General features: G+C 38.5%; 1 protein-coding gene across 3 annotated transcripts in view; it reads right to left on the bottom strand.

Annotated features, from left to right (window-relative positions):
- Positions 1-17,347, bottom strand: part of NFX1 (nuclear transcription factor, X-box binding 1) — a 51,171-nt gene that overhangs the window by 16,754 nt on the left and 17,070 nt on the right. For all 3 annotated transcript variants that reach the window (XM_061374987.1, XM_061374988.1, XM_061374989.1), the window contains exons 6-18: positions 15,837-15,908; positions 14,128-14,267; positions 13,135-13,234; positions 12,807-13,024; positions 11,754-11,851; positions 10,359-10,389; positions 8,851-8,933; positions 8,218-8,326; positions 6,615-6,734; positions 5,829-5,908; positions 5,264-5,494; positions 4,901-4,974; positions 1,695-1,796 (exon numbers count right to left, since the gene is read on the bottom strand). In XM_061374987.1, the coding sequence (XP_061230971.1) occupies positions 1,695-1,796; positions 4,901-4,974; positions 5,264-5,494; positions 5,829-5,908; positions 6,615-6,734; positions 8,218-8,326; positions 8,851-8,933; positions 10,359-10,389; positions 11,754-11,851; positions 12,807-13,024; positions 13,135-13,234; positions 14,128-14,267; positions 15,837-15,908 (1,458 nt within the window). The remainder of the gene's footprint in view (positions 1-1,694; positions 1,797-4,900; positions 4,975-5,263; positions 5,495-5,828; positions 5,909-6,614; positions 6,735-8,217; positions 8,327-8,850; positions 8,934-10,358; positions 10,390-11,753; positions 11,852-12,806; positions 13,025-13,134; positions 13,235-14,127; positions 14,268-15,836; positions 15,909-17,347) is intronic.

The raw sequence follows: 17,347 nt of genomic DNA, 5'->3' as shown, positions 1-17,347 counted from the left end.
AATGAAGCCCATAACTTCTAGTGTCAATAGCGTTACAAATTTAACTTTTCTGAACTTCATCTTTGTCAAGTATTTCATAATTTTAAGGGATTAAAATGCCAGAGATTAAAATAATTCTGTTGATAACAGTTACTTGACTTCAAACAATTCTTTTCTACAGGGGAAACTGGTTCATTCAGTGGTATGCATTATGTTTGGAGACCTACAGCTATGGGATCCACAACTTCTGGTGGAGGCAGAAAAAAAGCTAACATACTTTGCACTCTAAGATCAACCTGGCACTGTTTAAAGTCATTTGCTTGAAGAATCATACTCTCCTCCTTTAGAAAAGGAATGCACCAACTTCGAGAAGCTACTCTAGGTCTAAACAAATATGGTATCCTCCGGAACAAGACAGAGACAGAAAAGAAATCTCTGCACAGCTTGCATAAAATATTCTGCTATTGTAAATTAATAAAGCAGAACTGTAAGTTACTTTGAAGATAAGGGAGCCTGACAATAAGCTAAAAAAGATTTGCACCAAGAAAAAGTAATCTGGTGATTTCAACTATGCAAAGAAAGGGCAGTGTAAGTCTGGCCACACAAACGTGTGGCAGTGACTACAGCACCATTTACATTACATATTGAAAAGGCTAGGACAGCAATAGAGACACTGTTGTCTTATTCGCAGTCCTGGCAAGTATATAGCTGCTATGACATTTCCATCCTTTCTGATACTAGTTCACCTTGCCCTTACATTCAGAGTTAAAATTATTTCAGTGTAGATAATTACCCAAAAAGACTTGGTAATAAATGTGCTCCCATTTCATAGACATTAAACAAATAAACAGAACAGACTGACTAGCCAAAATATGCTGGTATCAGCTTTGGATACAGGAAGCAATGAAGCAACTGCATAGGAAAATTTCACTATTTTGACATTACATAATATAAAGGAACATGAGATTTTAAACACATTGAAATAATCAAATTCACTATTAAGAAAGGAGAGGTGGTACCAGAAATAAACTAAATCCAGAAATATAGGGACTTCGAGGCAGAAGACTTCAGGGAGTCAAGTTTCTGACAGAAGGGTGTTGGAGATTCTTACAGAATTGATACTAGAAGTAAAGACAAGTGATTCCAACCCTGAGGGATATCAGGAGGAACAGAAAATCACCAAACTTAAGTCACAGGTGGTTTTGTGACTTAAAAGCAGATTTGCACTTGCAAGCTACTACTAAAACACAGAAATGCCAATCAAATTGAGATTCTAATGCAAGAAATATAAAAAGAGTAATAGAAAAATATTACAAATGGTAAGATGATGACCAGGGGAAAACACTGGCTATTAATTATTCAGGATGGAATGCTGGATGTTGAAATCGAAGATAACAGCAAAAAGATAGAAGTCCAGAGGAACTTCAGAGTTTGCTGGGTAGAAAGAAACTCAAACCACAATTCTGTTGTTCCATATACAATTACAGCAACAAAACAGCCGATAACAGAGATCTTATTCTACATAAAAGCAAAAATCTGAACCGCTAAGGAACTGCATAATACTCTTTTAGCAGTATTGTCACAGCAGAGCCAGGCTATTTAAAGTCTTTCTATTTTAGCTGGGATTTTGCTCACAGTATTATGTATTTTCCACACTTCTTGTGATTCAGGTATACACAAGGATTTGAAACATGTTTCTACATTGATCTCCTTACCTGGCCTGCTTCATTTCTTTTTTCGTAATAAGCCTGCTGATTTCCACTGAATCTCCAAGCTGTAGATCTGTTAACTTAGTGGCTATAGAAATAGCAGCTATTCTGAAAAAGAAGAGCATCAGATTTCATTTGAGGCAACACATAAACCCTTCAAAAGGTTTATAAAGCTGCAGATTTAAACCTCCAGGTGGAGGAGGACAGGCTGTTTACTCATCACATTACAGAATGGGAGACTCTAGTTCCACATCACCTAGTTTTAGCTGCATAACTTAAGAAGCTACTCTGTCTTAATCTCCCTCAAGCAACCAGGAGCAAGACATACTTCAGGGATTTTTTCGGAGCATCAATTCTAAGCAGGTCTAAACCAGGCAGTGTGAATACTTTCTCTTCTCACCTGCTTAACATGCAAACTGCAGCTGACTGTACAGCTTTAATTGCTTTTTTAACCTTTAAGTGATCCTTCCTTAATTGTGTGTAACTAAAAGCTATAAAGTGAATTTATAAAGTACTTCGAAATTTGCTTAGAAAATATGGATTAGTTAAGCCATAAGGAAAGAGCAAAATCCCTACTGAAACTGTTAATATTTTCTTGATAAAGATTCATCATTCCCTTCAATAACAAGCCTTCCCAGTCTGATTTGCTTGCTAAACTTTCTGTAACTAAAATAGACATTAAGTTTTTAGTGAAATATCCCACACCATTCTCAAGCAAAATCCTGAAAATGGAACATTCAGTCCTTTTAATGATCTTTTCTGTTGAATTCAGATTAAAGGATATGTTTGTCTCTATGTTTTACTTCACAAACTGAGAACTCATCATCTATCACATTGCATAAACCCAAAGAACACTGAGAGGGACACAGGCTTCAGATTTACCAGATTCTCTCCCCACATGCATAGATGGTGGGGAAGAAGCCAAACCTAACTCCATGAAACCAGAATATTTTAATCTTTCAGCCACATTAACAGTTGCAGTTACCATACAACCTTAGCTGGCATTAAATGCTGCTTTTGTTGCTATCACATGGGCCAAGAGTAGTTTGTAGACAAGCATGAACCCATTTGAACCAGCAAACACTTGCTCTAAACTGATTGTTTCTTGACTTGGGCTCTGAACAGGTATGTACATATGTGTTCAGCTTATGCATGCAAAGACTCTCACTGACTTCAAAGAACTATTTTCCTTACGTGAATACTTTTGCAGTGCCTGTTTCTATAACAGAGCCATACAAATAGTGGAGAAATAACAGCTTTCAAGAATTTGGACGTGTAAGTATGTTACCTTCCCAGCTTATCATTAATGATGAGCAAATAATGTCAGTTTAAACTGGTATTTCAAAGCTGAGTCAGTCTTCTGATTTGTATTCATAGTGCAATAGAACCCTTTCTTCTAAAGAAGAAACACTGATCACAACTCCCATTACGTCCGTCTTGCATTTAACTTTGACTAAAATTGTTATTAACTGTTTCTGGTTAGCACATTTCTCTCCTCATTTTCATTAGGTAATATTAAGCACCTATTATGTCAATGCTAAGCCATCTTCTGACAGAATTTGAATCTGGGCAGCACTCAGTAGGAACAAAGCAGCACATCCTAAACTGGGCTAGCATCACGCCCTCAAACAGCATTTCCAAATAAATCAAACATTAAGAAGCTTTCTTTAAATGACAGAATCTATGACTGTGCTCTCCTATCAACTGGGATGCAGAGCAGAACTCTGGTTGAATATGTGTTCAGCTGGGATAGAGTTAACTTTTCACCCTAGTACCTGGTGCAGTGCTGTGTTTGGGCTTTAGTCTGAGAACATGCAGCTGGGTTTTCAAACACACTCATGGTTTAGTTGTTGCTCAGTAGCACTTACCCTGATCAAGGACTTTTCAGTCCCATGCTCTGCCAGTGAGGAGTGGCACAAGAAGCCAGGAGGGACCAGAGACAGGACCCATGATCCAAACTAGCCAAAAGGGTATTCCACACCACAGCACATCATGCCCAGTACAGAAACTGGGGGGAGTTGGCTGGAAGGGGCCCATCACTGCTCAGGGTCAGGCTGGGTATTGTTAAGTGGGTGGTAAGCAACTGTGTTGTGCATCACTTGTATTTCTTTGGATTTATTCCTCTCTTTTTGTTTTCTCTCTTCCACTACAATTATTATTTTACTTTATTTCAATTATTAAGCTGTTCTTATCTCAACCCACAGGTTTTACCTTTTCCTGATTCTCCTCCCCATCCCACTGGAACGCTGGCGAGGACAGTGAATGAACAGCTGCACGGTACTTAGCTGCTGGCTGGGGTGAACCCATGACAATATCATAGAATCACCAAATGGTTTGGGTTGGAAAGGACCTTAAGATCATCCAGTTCCAACCCCCTCCCACGGGCAGGGACACCTCACACCAGATCATGTCGCCCAAGGCTCTGTCCAACCTGGCCTTGAACACTCCCAGGGATGGAGCATTCACCACTTCTCTGGGCAACCTGTGCCAGCGCCTCAGCACCCTCACAGGGATGAACTTCTTCAACTCTAGCTTAACTTTTTGACTCCCTATCAATCACAGCCTCAGAGTAAGGTTGTTTTTAAAAAAAATATTATGAATACTGTTTTGCTATTTTCATTTCCAAAGCCCTACTTCTTTTTCTTGTCCCTTTCTTGTCCTCTCTTGTAAGAGAGACAAAGAAAGAAGTTTAGAAATAGAATCTGGAGACAGGAATGGAATTAGGTAGAACTTAGTCTGCATATTAGGACCAAAGCTTTGATGCCTGAATTTAGCTATTTTACAATGACTTTAAATCACTCTTACGTTTCATCACCTGTTTTGACTAAATTCCATCACACATTAAGGGAACTCGCACATGGACTGCTATATGTAATTACCTGCACTCAGAATCACCTGCACCTGAGTCTGGACCTGCCCAATTAGTCTGTATCTAATTGCTGAATGTGGGTAGAGCAGAGTTACATAGATGGGAGATTCGAGCTCTGACACACTGGCACAGTTAGACTAACAACAGTGAAGTGAGGAATGTGTCCTAGTACAGCATAGCTGGTATGAAAGCTCAGGAGAATACAAAAGAAAATCCATACATCAAAGTAGAAAAAAGTGTGAAAATGCCTACGAATCAAATACATTTAGTCAAGCGTAACATTTAATCAAACTGCAAAGAAGTAAAACCAGAAAGGAATTAAAAGAATTACTGCAGTACAAACCTTTGATATGTACTAGAGGCTTCTGAGCAAATCATACTCTCCTTTCTTCTTCCACATTCACACTGAAGATCAACCTGTGCATCATAAAAGAGAGCAGCTTTTCTAAACTTTGGTCTTTTTACAGCCATGGTGGGGTGTAAGGGAGGTCAAGTTTGTTCCTTGAAAAAGTCCCATTTTAGTGGAATAATGGCTAACTTAAAGTGATGTATAGGTTGGGTTTTTTTTTTTTAAATCAGTAACTTCACATAAAAAATGTCATGCTACCAATACACAAACATTTGCCACAACTGTTACTGGCTGATAATGAGATCATACAGTTTTCCTGTGAGTTTGCTTCCTCTGCATTTTCTTTTGGTATCTAACCTTTGCAGAGCAGGATGTTGTCGGGCAGGGTGAAGACGGATGACACGGAGCCATACAGGGATGATTACAATATAGCCTTGGAATAATACACGGCTGTCTACACTCTTCATCTATAAGGCATTCTCCTTTATGACAGATTCTTTTACATTTGTGCATTCCGCATTTTAACATTTGATTGCAGCGAAGGCCACACGAAATGTCAGTGAGATGACATGGAATATTACTGCGCAGCTGGAAGAGGAGAGGAAACAGATGACAACTAAAAAGGAAAAACTATAAATGCAGATCTCAAAGTACTTTTGCTGTTCACACCTTCATTTGGCACTGTCCATGCAAGAGCTACTAAAATACCTTAAGACAAAGAACGAGGTTTTCTTTACGTTATAGTCCAATATAGCAGTTGGTCTGAATGTGTATCACATAAAAGATGTACTTTTCTAATTCAATCACATTAAACTCAAGCTCCAGTAACATATCCCATTCCATGGAGGCCACAAAAAAAAATCTAACCCTACAGTCCCAGAACATTACTTAGTATTCAAAAACATTAAGAGTCCAGACTTACTTCATGCTTGCCCATACACCACTTCTGAGTGAGATAGGTACAGGGTGGACACTTCTCCTCACTATGACATGAATGGTACACTACAGTCACAGAAATATAAAGGCCAGCACAGTTTTATTAGCGTATTTTAGTCAAAGGCATTAAAGGAGACAGTAAAGACTATTAAACAGGAGTTTGCATTTCAGAACAAGAAATTTGTGGGAAGTATGATGCTTCATGCAAGGGTAATCTGTTCTTTAAAGTACTCTTTAAAAACTATGATGGCAGGTTTTTAAAGTGAATATTAGTCCACATTTTCTAAATTAAATAGCAGAGAATTTTGTGACTTCTAAGCAGGGTTATACTATCAAGACAAAATTTGTCAGAACACAGATTTGTTTGACCCGTGCTGTATCATCTGCAATCAGGCAAAGTAATTCATTCCAAGGAATACAGAAACTAACCATTCACTAGATTATCTCACTGTTGCAATAGCACTTAATCTTCAGAATATAACATTTAGTGTGCTATGACTATTAATAATGGTCAGAAAAAAATCCAGTGCTTTTACCAGTCATAAGTACCACTGCTAGTATTCATGGCAAGTATTTACGTGATTGGCTTTTAAACATAGACTTTTGGAAACATTCACAACTACAGAAAAAGCATCTAAGAAAAAACAAACAGATTTTTAAATAGACCTATGTACGCTTCTGTACATTTGGATTTCAAACAAAACAAACCCCAAACAAACAAAACCAGCAACGAAATGAAATAACCCACGCAAAACTGGATGGCCTCACTTACCTGGGTGATCACAGTCGTGTGGCCTGGTGCATGTTTTTTTACACTCTGGTGGCTGAGTGCCACAGGGGACAGGGGGGTAAATCACAGATTCTCCACAATAACAAGTTAACTCATCAAAACCTGAAAAAAACCCAAGCAAAACATATCCAAGTGGCTACATGTATTTGCACTTCATTACAAGAAGCCTTTAAATAACATGCAAATGTTTACTCCAGCTTCAGGGTTTTTTAAATTAAGCACCATCCTAGTGAATTTATTGGCTTTTGTGGCTCCTCAAGACAACTTCATTAACATCACTTCATTAGGAATTATGCTTGCCTTTAGAGAGTGGTTTGACAGCAACATTTTGAACTGGAGCAAGACAAATGATCATGTCAAGTTGAAAGCTGTTGCTGTTCAATGCTTTACTTAAAAATGGGAATGTATCTCTTGAATTCCCTTCCAACGAGCACATCATCCAGACCTTGTACTCTGAACTTCCCCCTGCCATCACTTTCTCAGAGCAGTGGTTCCATCTGATCATTTGCCAAGCCCTGCAGATGGTGCTGGGAAGATTCCAGAGAAAACAACTGAAGGCACAGTAGTTTGCAGACTTCCTCCTACAGTTTCTTCCATATACTTGGTCACAGACTATTACATGGGCCCTCCTAAGCAGCTTATGAGCCTGTCCAAATACTTCAAAGGCCAATTTTGTATGCTTTGGAAGTTGTCTCAGGCAGTATACATCCATTAAGGGCTTTTCCTACCCAACTTTCAAAGATTATGTTTAATAAATAGCTTATAATTTCAGTGATAAGCTACATTAGGAGACTGAAGAATAAAAGAATTAAACTGCTATCACACATGAAGATGTTCCAAATCAACTAAAGGTTCTGCTACCAGAAGGAAGCATTCTTCTGTCTTCTCCAGGCCCAAATCAGAGAATTTATTATTATCTACCTATTATAATGGTGCAAAATAATCAATACATGATCCCCTTATTTTTAATACAGTACATACCTGTCTAAAGCTATTACACCAACTTAAATCTTTAAATAAATTAGCAGGAAAATTAATACCTGCTCCCTGTCAATCTATTTCTAGCAATTTAGTACCAATTTTTACCATCCAGAATGTGATCAGAAAGCCTAAGACACACATGACTGATGACTGATAACTCTTATTTCTTCAGATGGTCCTGTCCAGAGAGAAAAATCACTAGTGTACCAAGTGGGAAAGTCTGAAATCTAAGCAGCTAAATAAATTCTGCTACATACTTCAATACCTTTAACAGATATCACATTGTTAAACAAGAGTTCCCTTAACTTTAAAATTCTAAACTGCTTTTTTTCCTTGCATGATTCCTCAAATATAAGTGACTGCTGGATCAACATACATACCAATATATTTCATCGTAATTCAACTTCAAGTATTAAAACCACTTCGTTAACTCATCCAAAATGAAATAACTTTCTTTTTCATGAAAAAAAACATAAAATCAAAGTTAGCTGCATATTCTCCAGGTTGTGGTCAATTTGGATCACATTCATGTCCTACTCTGACCAGGTCAGTGAAAAGACTTCTGTAATATATGAGAACTACCATACACTTGCATGTAACTCACTCGTTTGCCAGCATGTTTGACAACTGCCCCGATGACAAGGTTCTTCACATCTATGAAGCCCACAGTTGAGTTTACGACCACAAACCAAAGAACACTTATGTTCTGTGTCCTAGGGGAAGGCAAAAAAGAAAAAGCAGAATTAAACTATAAACGCCATTACTTTATTTTTCTCTGTAAGGTCATACCCTACTAATTGGCAAAACTGTAGTGCAAAAATAGCTTAGGCTTAATCTATAGAGTTTTTCCATCACTCTAAAGATACACAATTCAAAAAGTGGATTCTGGTATGACCTCTGTTGCAGACATACCTACATCATAGCTTGTACTTCTTGCATTAAGTAATACCTTTTCCTTCCCCATCCTCCCTGGAATGACTGCATTAAGAAAAAGCACCTTTACGCTGATTCACTTGCATTTAGGCTGGAATATGGTTTTACATTTATACCTATGCCCACAAAACACATACTGCAAAATAAACGCACACACACAAGCTTTCTGAGGATGACCAATACTGCAAATAGAGACTGAGGATGCACAAAAATGGAAAGATACAAAATCAAAAAGTCTAACATCACAACCAAAAACAAACACACATCACAATGAACAGCTTTATAAAGCCACACGTAAACTTACCACACAGCAAACTTCATTACACTTGTGTCGGCCACATGACCTTTTCTTGTTGCATCGCTTGTCACACATGAACGTAATAGCAGCTATTAAAAAGAAAATCAACTTTTACATCTCTGATTGTGCTGAGAACAGCAGCTGCAATCACATTACATGATTAATTACACTATATTCATTAAATCATAATAAATAAAAATATGAACCAATATAAATTGAGAAATATGAACGTTTGATTATTTAATAAGCAAAAAGAGGGTAAGTTTAGATTAGCTATACAGAAGAAATTCTTCCCTGTGAGGGTGCTGAGGCACTGGCACAGGGTGCCCAGAGAAGCTGTGGCTGCCCCATCCCTGGCAGTGCTCAAGGCCAGGTTGGAAGGGGCTTGGAGCAACCTGCTCTAGTGGAAGATGTCCCTGCTCGTGGCAGGGGGTTGGAACTGGATGAGCTTTAAGGTCCCTTCCAACTCAAACCATTCTATGATTATGCTGAGGCTGTTGCAGAGCATGATCTAGAAGAGATTAATAGAGCAAGCAAACTTGTAAGTTACTTGCTCTCTCACATTAATTCCCCATGTGAACGCTTGGCTTCCTTTAAACAAACACTTGTTCAAAAGGATTTTGGAGAGCAGAATATAGGAAACTAATTGGTTTCACATTAGACTTTACATCACAAACTCCGCTAAACAGAACACAAAATAGGATAACCTGATACATCAGAATACCACAAACATCCATTTTATAACTGCTCAAATTGGAAAGGCATTAAGAGTCAACTAAACACAATTACTCCTGATAGGCTCACGAAACTAGTGCTAACAAAGAACATCCTTATCCACAGGTAACAAAGGCAATCACTTTTGGATTCTGAAGAGTAAATGCTTCACAGGCAAAAGCTCAAATTAAGAAGTACATATATTGCTTCCTTGTGTATCTTGTAAATAAGAAACTCAGTATGACGGGGGTCCATCAAGTAAACATTTCACTGAGTCAAATTCTGAGTTGCTACACCCAGAATACCAAGAAGTGTCAAACGGCAACACACTGCCAAGCCCAGATACAAAGATCAGCAGCATGCAACTGTGAAGCAGAAGCAAAGCTTGTATTTCCCCAGCAACCTGGACATGAGCAAAGCAAAAGCATTACTTTGCATGAGTTGCGTTTGCATGAGCCACGAGACACGCAGGATGGAGAGGGCAACCTAGTGAGCATGGCAGGCAGCATAAGAAACTGTTCAATCAAAATAAACAGCTTGTCTGGAACTTTTGAGCTCGAATGCTGAATAAGTCTTCCCTTGTGTAAAAGATGGATAGAAATGAAAGAGGTTCAATTCAAACCTCTTCCCCAAAAGTAGCAGCATTTCAAGAAATTACCAACTTGTCACAGAAGTATGGATAAAAGAAGCAGTACTGATCAGCCGTTTGCCAAAGTCATCAATCAAACCCAGAATTACCATGAGCTGTGCATCAGTTTAAAAACAATTTCACATTGCATATATGTAATGTAACACCGTACCTTTATTTCTCAGCAGAGCACATGGGACTTCCTAGGAAATAAACAGGGAGCCATTAGGTTAAAACAGATGAAACAACAAACTTATTTAGAAAACAGTCACATGAAGAAGCAGCACTCTCAGTTTTCAGGTGTATAACGCTTTTGTATGCAAAACTGAAATAAAAGCTGGAAAAAAAACCCTCAAATCTTTTAACACAAAACTTTCTCTTAGAGATTCAATGGAAATTAAAAAAAAAACAAAACCAAAAAAATGTATTCTATACTGCCCAGCTAATTCAGCAGATAAAGCTGTGAAGTCACAAAACCAGGTTTGTCCTAAGAAACCACAAGAGCTCTCCTAGAGAATAGGGAGTGTGCAATTTAACCAACTGCTCCAAAAATGCAAGTCTGACTTGATTTAAAGACCAAAGAGAGTGAAGTCAAATCTCATGATCGAAGAAATTTTATATAAAGACTTCAACATGAAAATAAAAGGTGAAAGATGAAAAGAACATTGTTGATTGACTACATTTGAATCTTCAATCATCACAACCTGACATTCCGAGTTGTCTTTTCTAGGCATCACATTTTTCATGACCAGTTTAAGTTATCATTGTAGTTCACTCATACGCTTCTGAGAAGCTGCATGAATTAAGACCTAAACCTCACTACCTAGTTTCAGGCCTCAAAACGAAAGATAATCTGAAGCCTTCTACCCCATAACTACCTTCAGCAAACTTGCAGAAAACTGTTCCAACCTCTAGCAAAGCCTCAGTCTATGTACTTACAGACTTTTATATTCAGAAGACATCTCTACCTATAGGTATATAACAAGTCAGAGAAGTCATCAAGGCTCCTGTGATAGCAGTCAAAGATTTCAAAGTTGTGATTACAGAAATTAGTATATAAAAATGTACTAATTACTATATGACAACTGCTGAGAATTTGCTGGGTCCCTATAGAAATGTATGAAGAATAAGGACCAGTAAAAACTCCATACTCCCTCCAAAAAATTCCACAACAAACCTGCAACCTATTACTATAGTTTTCGTTAGCTTTTTATGTTAGGCTCCCTTTCTTCTCTCAGTTTACATCACCGTTGGTAAAACTACCATTCTTTGTGCTACATAAATATTACAGGATTCAACACAGGATTTTATAGCCAGCCTAAACAGAATTCTGTTTACACACTGCAAAAATGCTTCCAAAAATTGCCTTCATGGTAAGTGACCTATGTTAGCACTTCACAGTGTGATCTAGTTAGCATCTATCAGTTAGTATACAATGGAAGACCTTGTAACTAAGGAGCACGGCACTTCTTAGCTTTCTTCTCTTCAACTTCCATCTCCTTTTTCTCCCCAGCTTTAAGAGCCAACAAAGATTATGTGTAGCCATGGTCCAGCTTTATATACTCACCTTCTTTTTGAAGCCACACCTACAATAAATATTTGATGTGCGAGAACAAGGTCTACACTCTCCTTCATGGCAAAGGCTTTCACACGTGTGAATGAACTCTACCAAAATGAAAATACAAAGATTAACAATTAGTAACAAAAGAAAATGAATGACCTGGAACTTCACATTCACCGTAAGTATCATTGGTCAAAGACACCGAGCTTACGTGCAGCTGGGTTTCCAAACAATTAATTACTTTGAGTTAAATGTGCATAAAATTTTGTTGTTATTTTCACCTTTTAAATCACAGAATCCAGGATTAAATCCAGGAGTTTTAAGGCATTTTTTAATTCCTTTTCAGCTTAGAAGAATGACTTCTTATGCACACTTTCACTTACTAGGTTAACTGAAATTCAACTGAAAGCTAAGTCTTTGGACTGAGAGAATAGATCAACCTTTCAAAAAGAAGCTCTCACCTTGACAGCACTGGTCTCACTCCTTTCTGAAGCCTAATAAATAACAGTTAAATAGCCTGTGAAACTGAAGCTTCACAAAGTTAAATACACTTGAGTTACCTAATGCACCCACTGAAGTGTTGCATTGCTTCCGCACATAACCTTCTCCAACTTTCCAATGCTACTTTTTAGTCCTTAATGCTCCTACAGCAGCAGGAAATGAGTATTTACTGGAGGCATGTGAACAAAGTCATTTATCTCTCCTAGTCTCCACATGTCTGTCGAAAGATCTAGGTGAGCTTTTAGAAGACATTACTACTACTCTCTGGAAATACCTTCAGCTTTATTCTTCTACCAATATAGGAAAGGTACATGTACACAAAATTTACAAGGCTAGCTAGTGTTAGTGCTTTCTAGACACATGTATTTCCTGATCATTACGAACAGCCAGACTGCAGGCTCTGAAGTGGCTTTTACCCTCAGTTTGGTTAAAACCAAAAGCTACTGATCAAACATCCAAGTCCAGTACCAAATGAAACAGTGAAGGACTACTTTTTTTTCTTCCTTTTTTTAAATGATGAGGTAATTTGAATATTCTGAAGCAGGAAGTTCTCATTACCATAGCTACCACAAGGAAGAGGTTTGCCACATGTTTTTCCACATGAGGGGATAGGGTCTGTGCAGATTTTACGTTCAACACATCCTAGTTCCAGTAACTTGCTGAGAGGAGTCTGACCGCAGGGACAGCGATACACTACTTGTGGAAGCCGTGGACAGAGTTGGCAAGGCTGAGGATGGCACACTTGTGTGCAATTGTGCCTCCCACAATTTAGTTTTCTGGGGAAAAGAAAGAAGAAGAAAAGGCAGGTTATCTGAGGGTATCATGATCACACAGCGTGAATAAAATAACCTTCTCATTCCAAAAGCCTAAATTATAGTGACCTTACTTGCCACATATATTCTGACATGAGAAATTCCCAAATCCATCAGAGAACTCTTCCTTCGTCCCACACAATACGTCCTTAAAGTTGTTTCCACAGTAACACACTGAAAAAAGATGTTATTTCACAGAAAGTGAGAAAGAGAATATCAGTGACAGAACACCTCCAGCACTACAGTGAATATAAAAAGGTCACTGTGAAAAATTATTAGTCAGTTTTTAGAAAGATAATTAAGCTGGTATTCTTTAGATTTATCTCAGCAATAAAGGCTTCTCAGTCCTACAGAAGCAGGAATTCATGTTTTATTTGTTTTGATAAGGAGATAAAAACTAAAGGGGAAGTACTACCTGCATGAAAAAGCTTACTTATTAAAGCAATATTCTTCTTCCATGTACTGTTTAATCAAGTCTTCAGAATTTTAGTAAAAGATTAAACAGGCTCATAGGACAATTCAGGTCAGAAGGGCTCTCGGGACCAGCTAGTCCAAGCCCTTGCTGAAAGCAGAGTCAGCAACAAGATGAGAGCATATTACTGTGTTTTATTCAGCTGGGTCTTGAAAATCTCCAAGTTCCCAAGAAAAGAGTTTTTCCTTATAGCTCATTATAATGTTTCAACTTAAGCCTCCTTGTCTCTCACCCTCTCTCCATATAGAGCCTGTTTGTGTCTTCCTGATTAGCTCCTATTGCCTACTGAAAAGCCACTATTCAGCCCTTGCAAGCTAACGAAGTCCAGTACCAGCAGCCTGTTGCAATAGGGCACATGATCCAACAGCCTCACCATCTTTACTGGATTCTTTCTAGTCATGTTTATATTCTTCTTTAAATACATACTGATGCTGACATATTAAGCATTTTCTAAATACTCTAGCAGTAGATTTGGGGTGTGTTAGGTAAGAATAAAGCACCTGTTTCTTGGTACTGGTTTGTTTGGGGTTCTTTTTCCACGCTCTTGTTTTCATAGTATATAAAGTAGATATACACAAGGCATCCCAATACTTACCTTGTTGTACCGTTAATTGGCAAGGTGAACATTTTCCAGCATGGCACACTTGAGTACAGCTGTGCTTACCACAGTTTAAAGTATTTCCACAGACATTAGAACAATGGATTTTTGTTGACTGGCCACAGCGAACTGAATGACTGTAGAGAAATGACACCATAATCTGTCAGCTACCTTAATACCTAGAGAACGTTTATTAAAAAGGAAAATACCTTTTGATTTTTCATTCTGGCTGGCACCATACAATGGCTGTCAAAGTCACTATTTCAAACGTATATTTAAAGCATCTTATAAATTCAGAGATGCTGTATCATACATCTTGGATGTTAACAAGGCACAGATAAAATGCTATTTAGAAGCAACTTTAAACGTAGTATTACAAAAAATCAGTGATCTGGTGAAAGCAGCTGCCACCTGGGAAAAAAAAAAACTAGAAAGCTGGTTGCATCTATTAAATTTCTAAACCAAGGATTAGTTAGCATAAAAGAATGGTGACCTTACTGCATAGAGTAAGTAATCATCAAATGGTTTCGGTTGGAAGGGACCTTCAAAGCTTATCCAGTCCAACCCCCTGCAATGAGCAGGGACATCTTCAACTAGATCAGGCTGCCCAGAACCACATCCAGCCTGGCCTGAATGTCTCCAGGGATGGGGCATCCACCACCTCTCTGAGCAAACTGTGCCAGTGTTTTACCACCTTCATTGTAAAGAATTTCTTCTTCATGTCCAGCTGAATCTCCCTATTTTAGTTTGAAACCATCACCCCTTGTCGCATGAAGCCCTGCTACCAAGTCCTCCCCATCCTTCTTAAAAGCCCTTTTTAAGTACCAAAAGGCCACAATAAGGTCTCCCTGGAGTCTTCTCTAGACCAAACAACCCCAACTCTTAGTCTCTACAACCAAACCATTTTTCTACTGAAGACACAGTGCTCTCAAGTACATGTACTACCACTGACATAGCTGTACCTCCTTTTGAATAATTAAGATCCCTTAACATTACATTCAAGCTTTCAGAAGTAAGTGTGAAAGTCTGAAAACCTTTCTTTCGAGAGCAAGAATGCTAACACCAAAATCAGGTTTGGTTAGATCTGGATGTGGAAACAAGCCCAGGCAAGCATTTTATTACACACCATCAGTCCTAGGTAACTAGAATAGGGACTCAGAAGACTCTGAGCTGAACATGAGAGATCACAGGTAGCATGGGCAGTACAGTCTTGCTGTTGGCAGTGACACACAATGAGTTCTGTAATATATTACAGACATCTCGTTAGTGGTACAGCTTCTCAGAAATGTACACATCAGTTTTGGAATTATTATTTCTGGAAAGGAATAGCTCAACATTACATTCCATTCAGACAGAAAAGGTGGGAACCTTTTCCCACTTCTATGTCTTCTATAAAACAGAATAAACACTAGAATGGGATTTTAAAACCAAATCAACCCTGAGACTGCTTGGGCAATTCAGCTACACATACCATAAACTGATGTTAACACGGATAACTTTCAATTATTTTTTCTTATAATACTAAAATTTGTTTCAGTTTTTAAATATAAAATTCTTCAAATTATTTTAGTGCACAAATAAAAGTCACAGCTTAGAAGAAACTTTGTTCTGTAAACTTGTAATAAACAATAAGAAGGAAAAATCTTATTACATAAACTACGAAACTATTCTTATATAAGCTGGGTTTATAACAGAAGCATTCTCACCTTGTTTGTCCACATTCACATGTTTTTGTCACAAAGGCTGGGCAAGAAGGGCAAGGTCCTGGATGGCACAGGCTTCAAAAATAAGTCAATAAAAAAAAAGGGGGGGGAAAATATAATTGTAAAGTTAACATCAGGCTGACTACAGTCCCAGAGAAACAACCCACTATGACCCAATGCACAGTGCTCTGTCAGAATATACACTCCTGCAGGGCATGAAAGCATTATTAACACAAGAAAAGAAACAACACTACATTATTACAGTTGTGGTAGTCTCACATGTCACTTATGTTGAAGGAAAACTTCAGTATTCCTGCTGCTGTCAATTCACCAGTAACGGAGCTACTAACACATTTCATAGTCTGCATTTCATCAGCAGACACGCACCAACTTAACTGTCTTCATCACCAGTAACACTCAAAACAACCATCATGTGTCCAAGCCATTAATACATTTCTTTCTTCAGTGATCTTAAATCGATTAGAAACAAAAAATTCTCTGTGAATTTCTTTTTAGGTAATGGCTTTACCTTTGAACTCAGCATTTCTAGCACCACCAGCAAGAGCTTTTGCTCCTCTTCCTGTAAGGCAACACATGTAACAAGTCTGCCTCAGTTTTCTCTCTCACCATGAAGCACATCACCAGAGTGTCAACAGCGCCAGTCCTTTACTTGATTATTAGATCTTACCCCCTACTTCAAAAAACACTGGTCCCTATCTGCATACAAGACCTCTGCTGGGCACACACAAGCACAGGTTTGTGAACTTATACTTAACTAACTTGTCTGCACTCTTCCTTACCCACCTCCTAGCTCCATTCCTTTGCAAATACAGCAGCTCTCATGTGGAGCAATTATTACTGGCCAGGACTGACCAGCTTAGATGTACTAGTCAAAAGAAAAACAAAATTAACAAAATCCCAAAACACACAACACCCCATACCATAAGGCTACACAATTACATGGCAAACTAAATTCCCTAAGCACAATTGCTATGTCAGTACTGATCAGTTCATTAGTTACTATACTTATATACAATATAATTGAGTCCAAAGCCCCTCTCCAGGTTTCCTGTAGCCCCTGTAGGCACTGGAGCTGCTCTAAGGTCTCCCCTTAAGGAGTCTTCTCTTCCAGGCTGACCCAGCCCAGCCCTCTCTGCCTGGCTTCAGAGCAGAGCTGCTCCAGCCCTTGCAGCATCTCCAGGGCCTCCTCTGGACTCACTCCAACAGCTCCACGTCCCTCTTGTGTTGGTGCCCCAGAGCTGAACAGAGTACTCCAGGCACACAGTACGTCAGTGGAGCAGAGGGGAAGAATCTAACATATTTTCAAGTGTGGGAAAGAAGTATTACAAGTACAGAAACATTCTTTCATTCAACAAGATGTTGAAATAGATTTGAAACAGAACGCATTAAGTAAAAAGTTCAGGGTAAAGTTCTACTGAAGTTCTGAGCTTTAGTATACCTTGGAAGGGGTTTAAGACGACAGTCTATTCGCTGGAATGACTGAAGTTTTTGAT

Source organism: Neopsephotus bourkii, unplaced genomic scaffold (assembly GCF_033783945.1).
Source record: "Neopsephotus bourkii isolate Nb327-2 ecotype Australia unplaced genomic scaffold, CSIRO-AGI_Nbou_v1 NB_1655, whole genome shotgun sequence".
NCBI classification, from domain to species: Eukaryota; Metazoa; Chordata; class Aves; order Psittaciformes; family Psittacidae; genus Neopsephotus; species Neopsephotus bourkii.
Note: the sequence above shows the minus strand (reverse complement) of the source record. Positions and strands in the feature narration are given on the sequence as shown.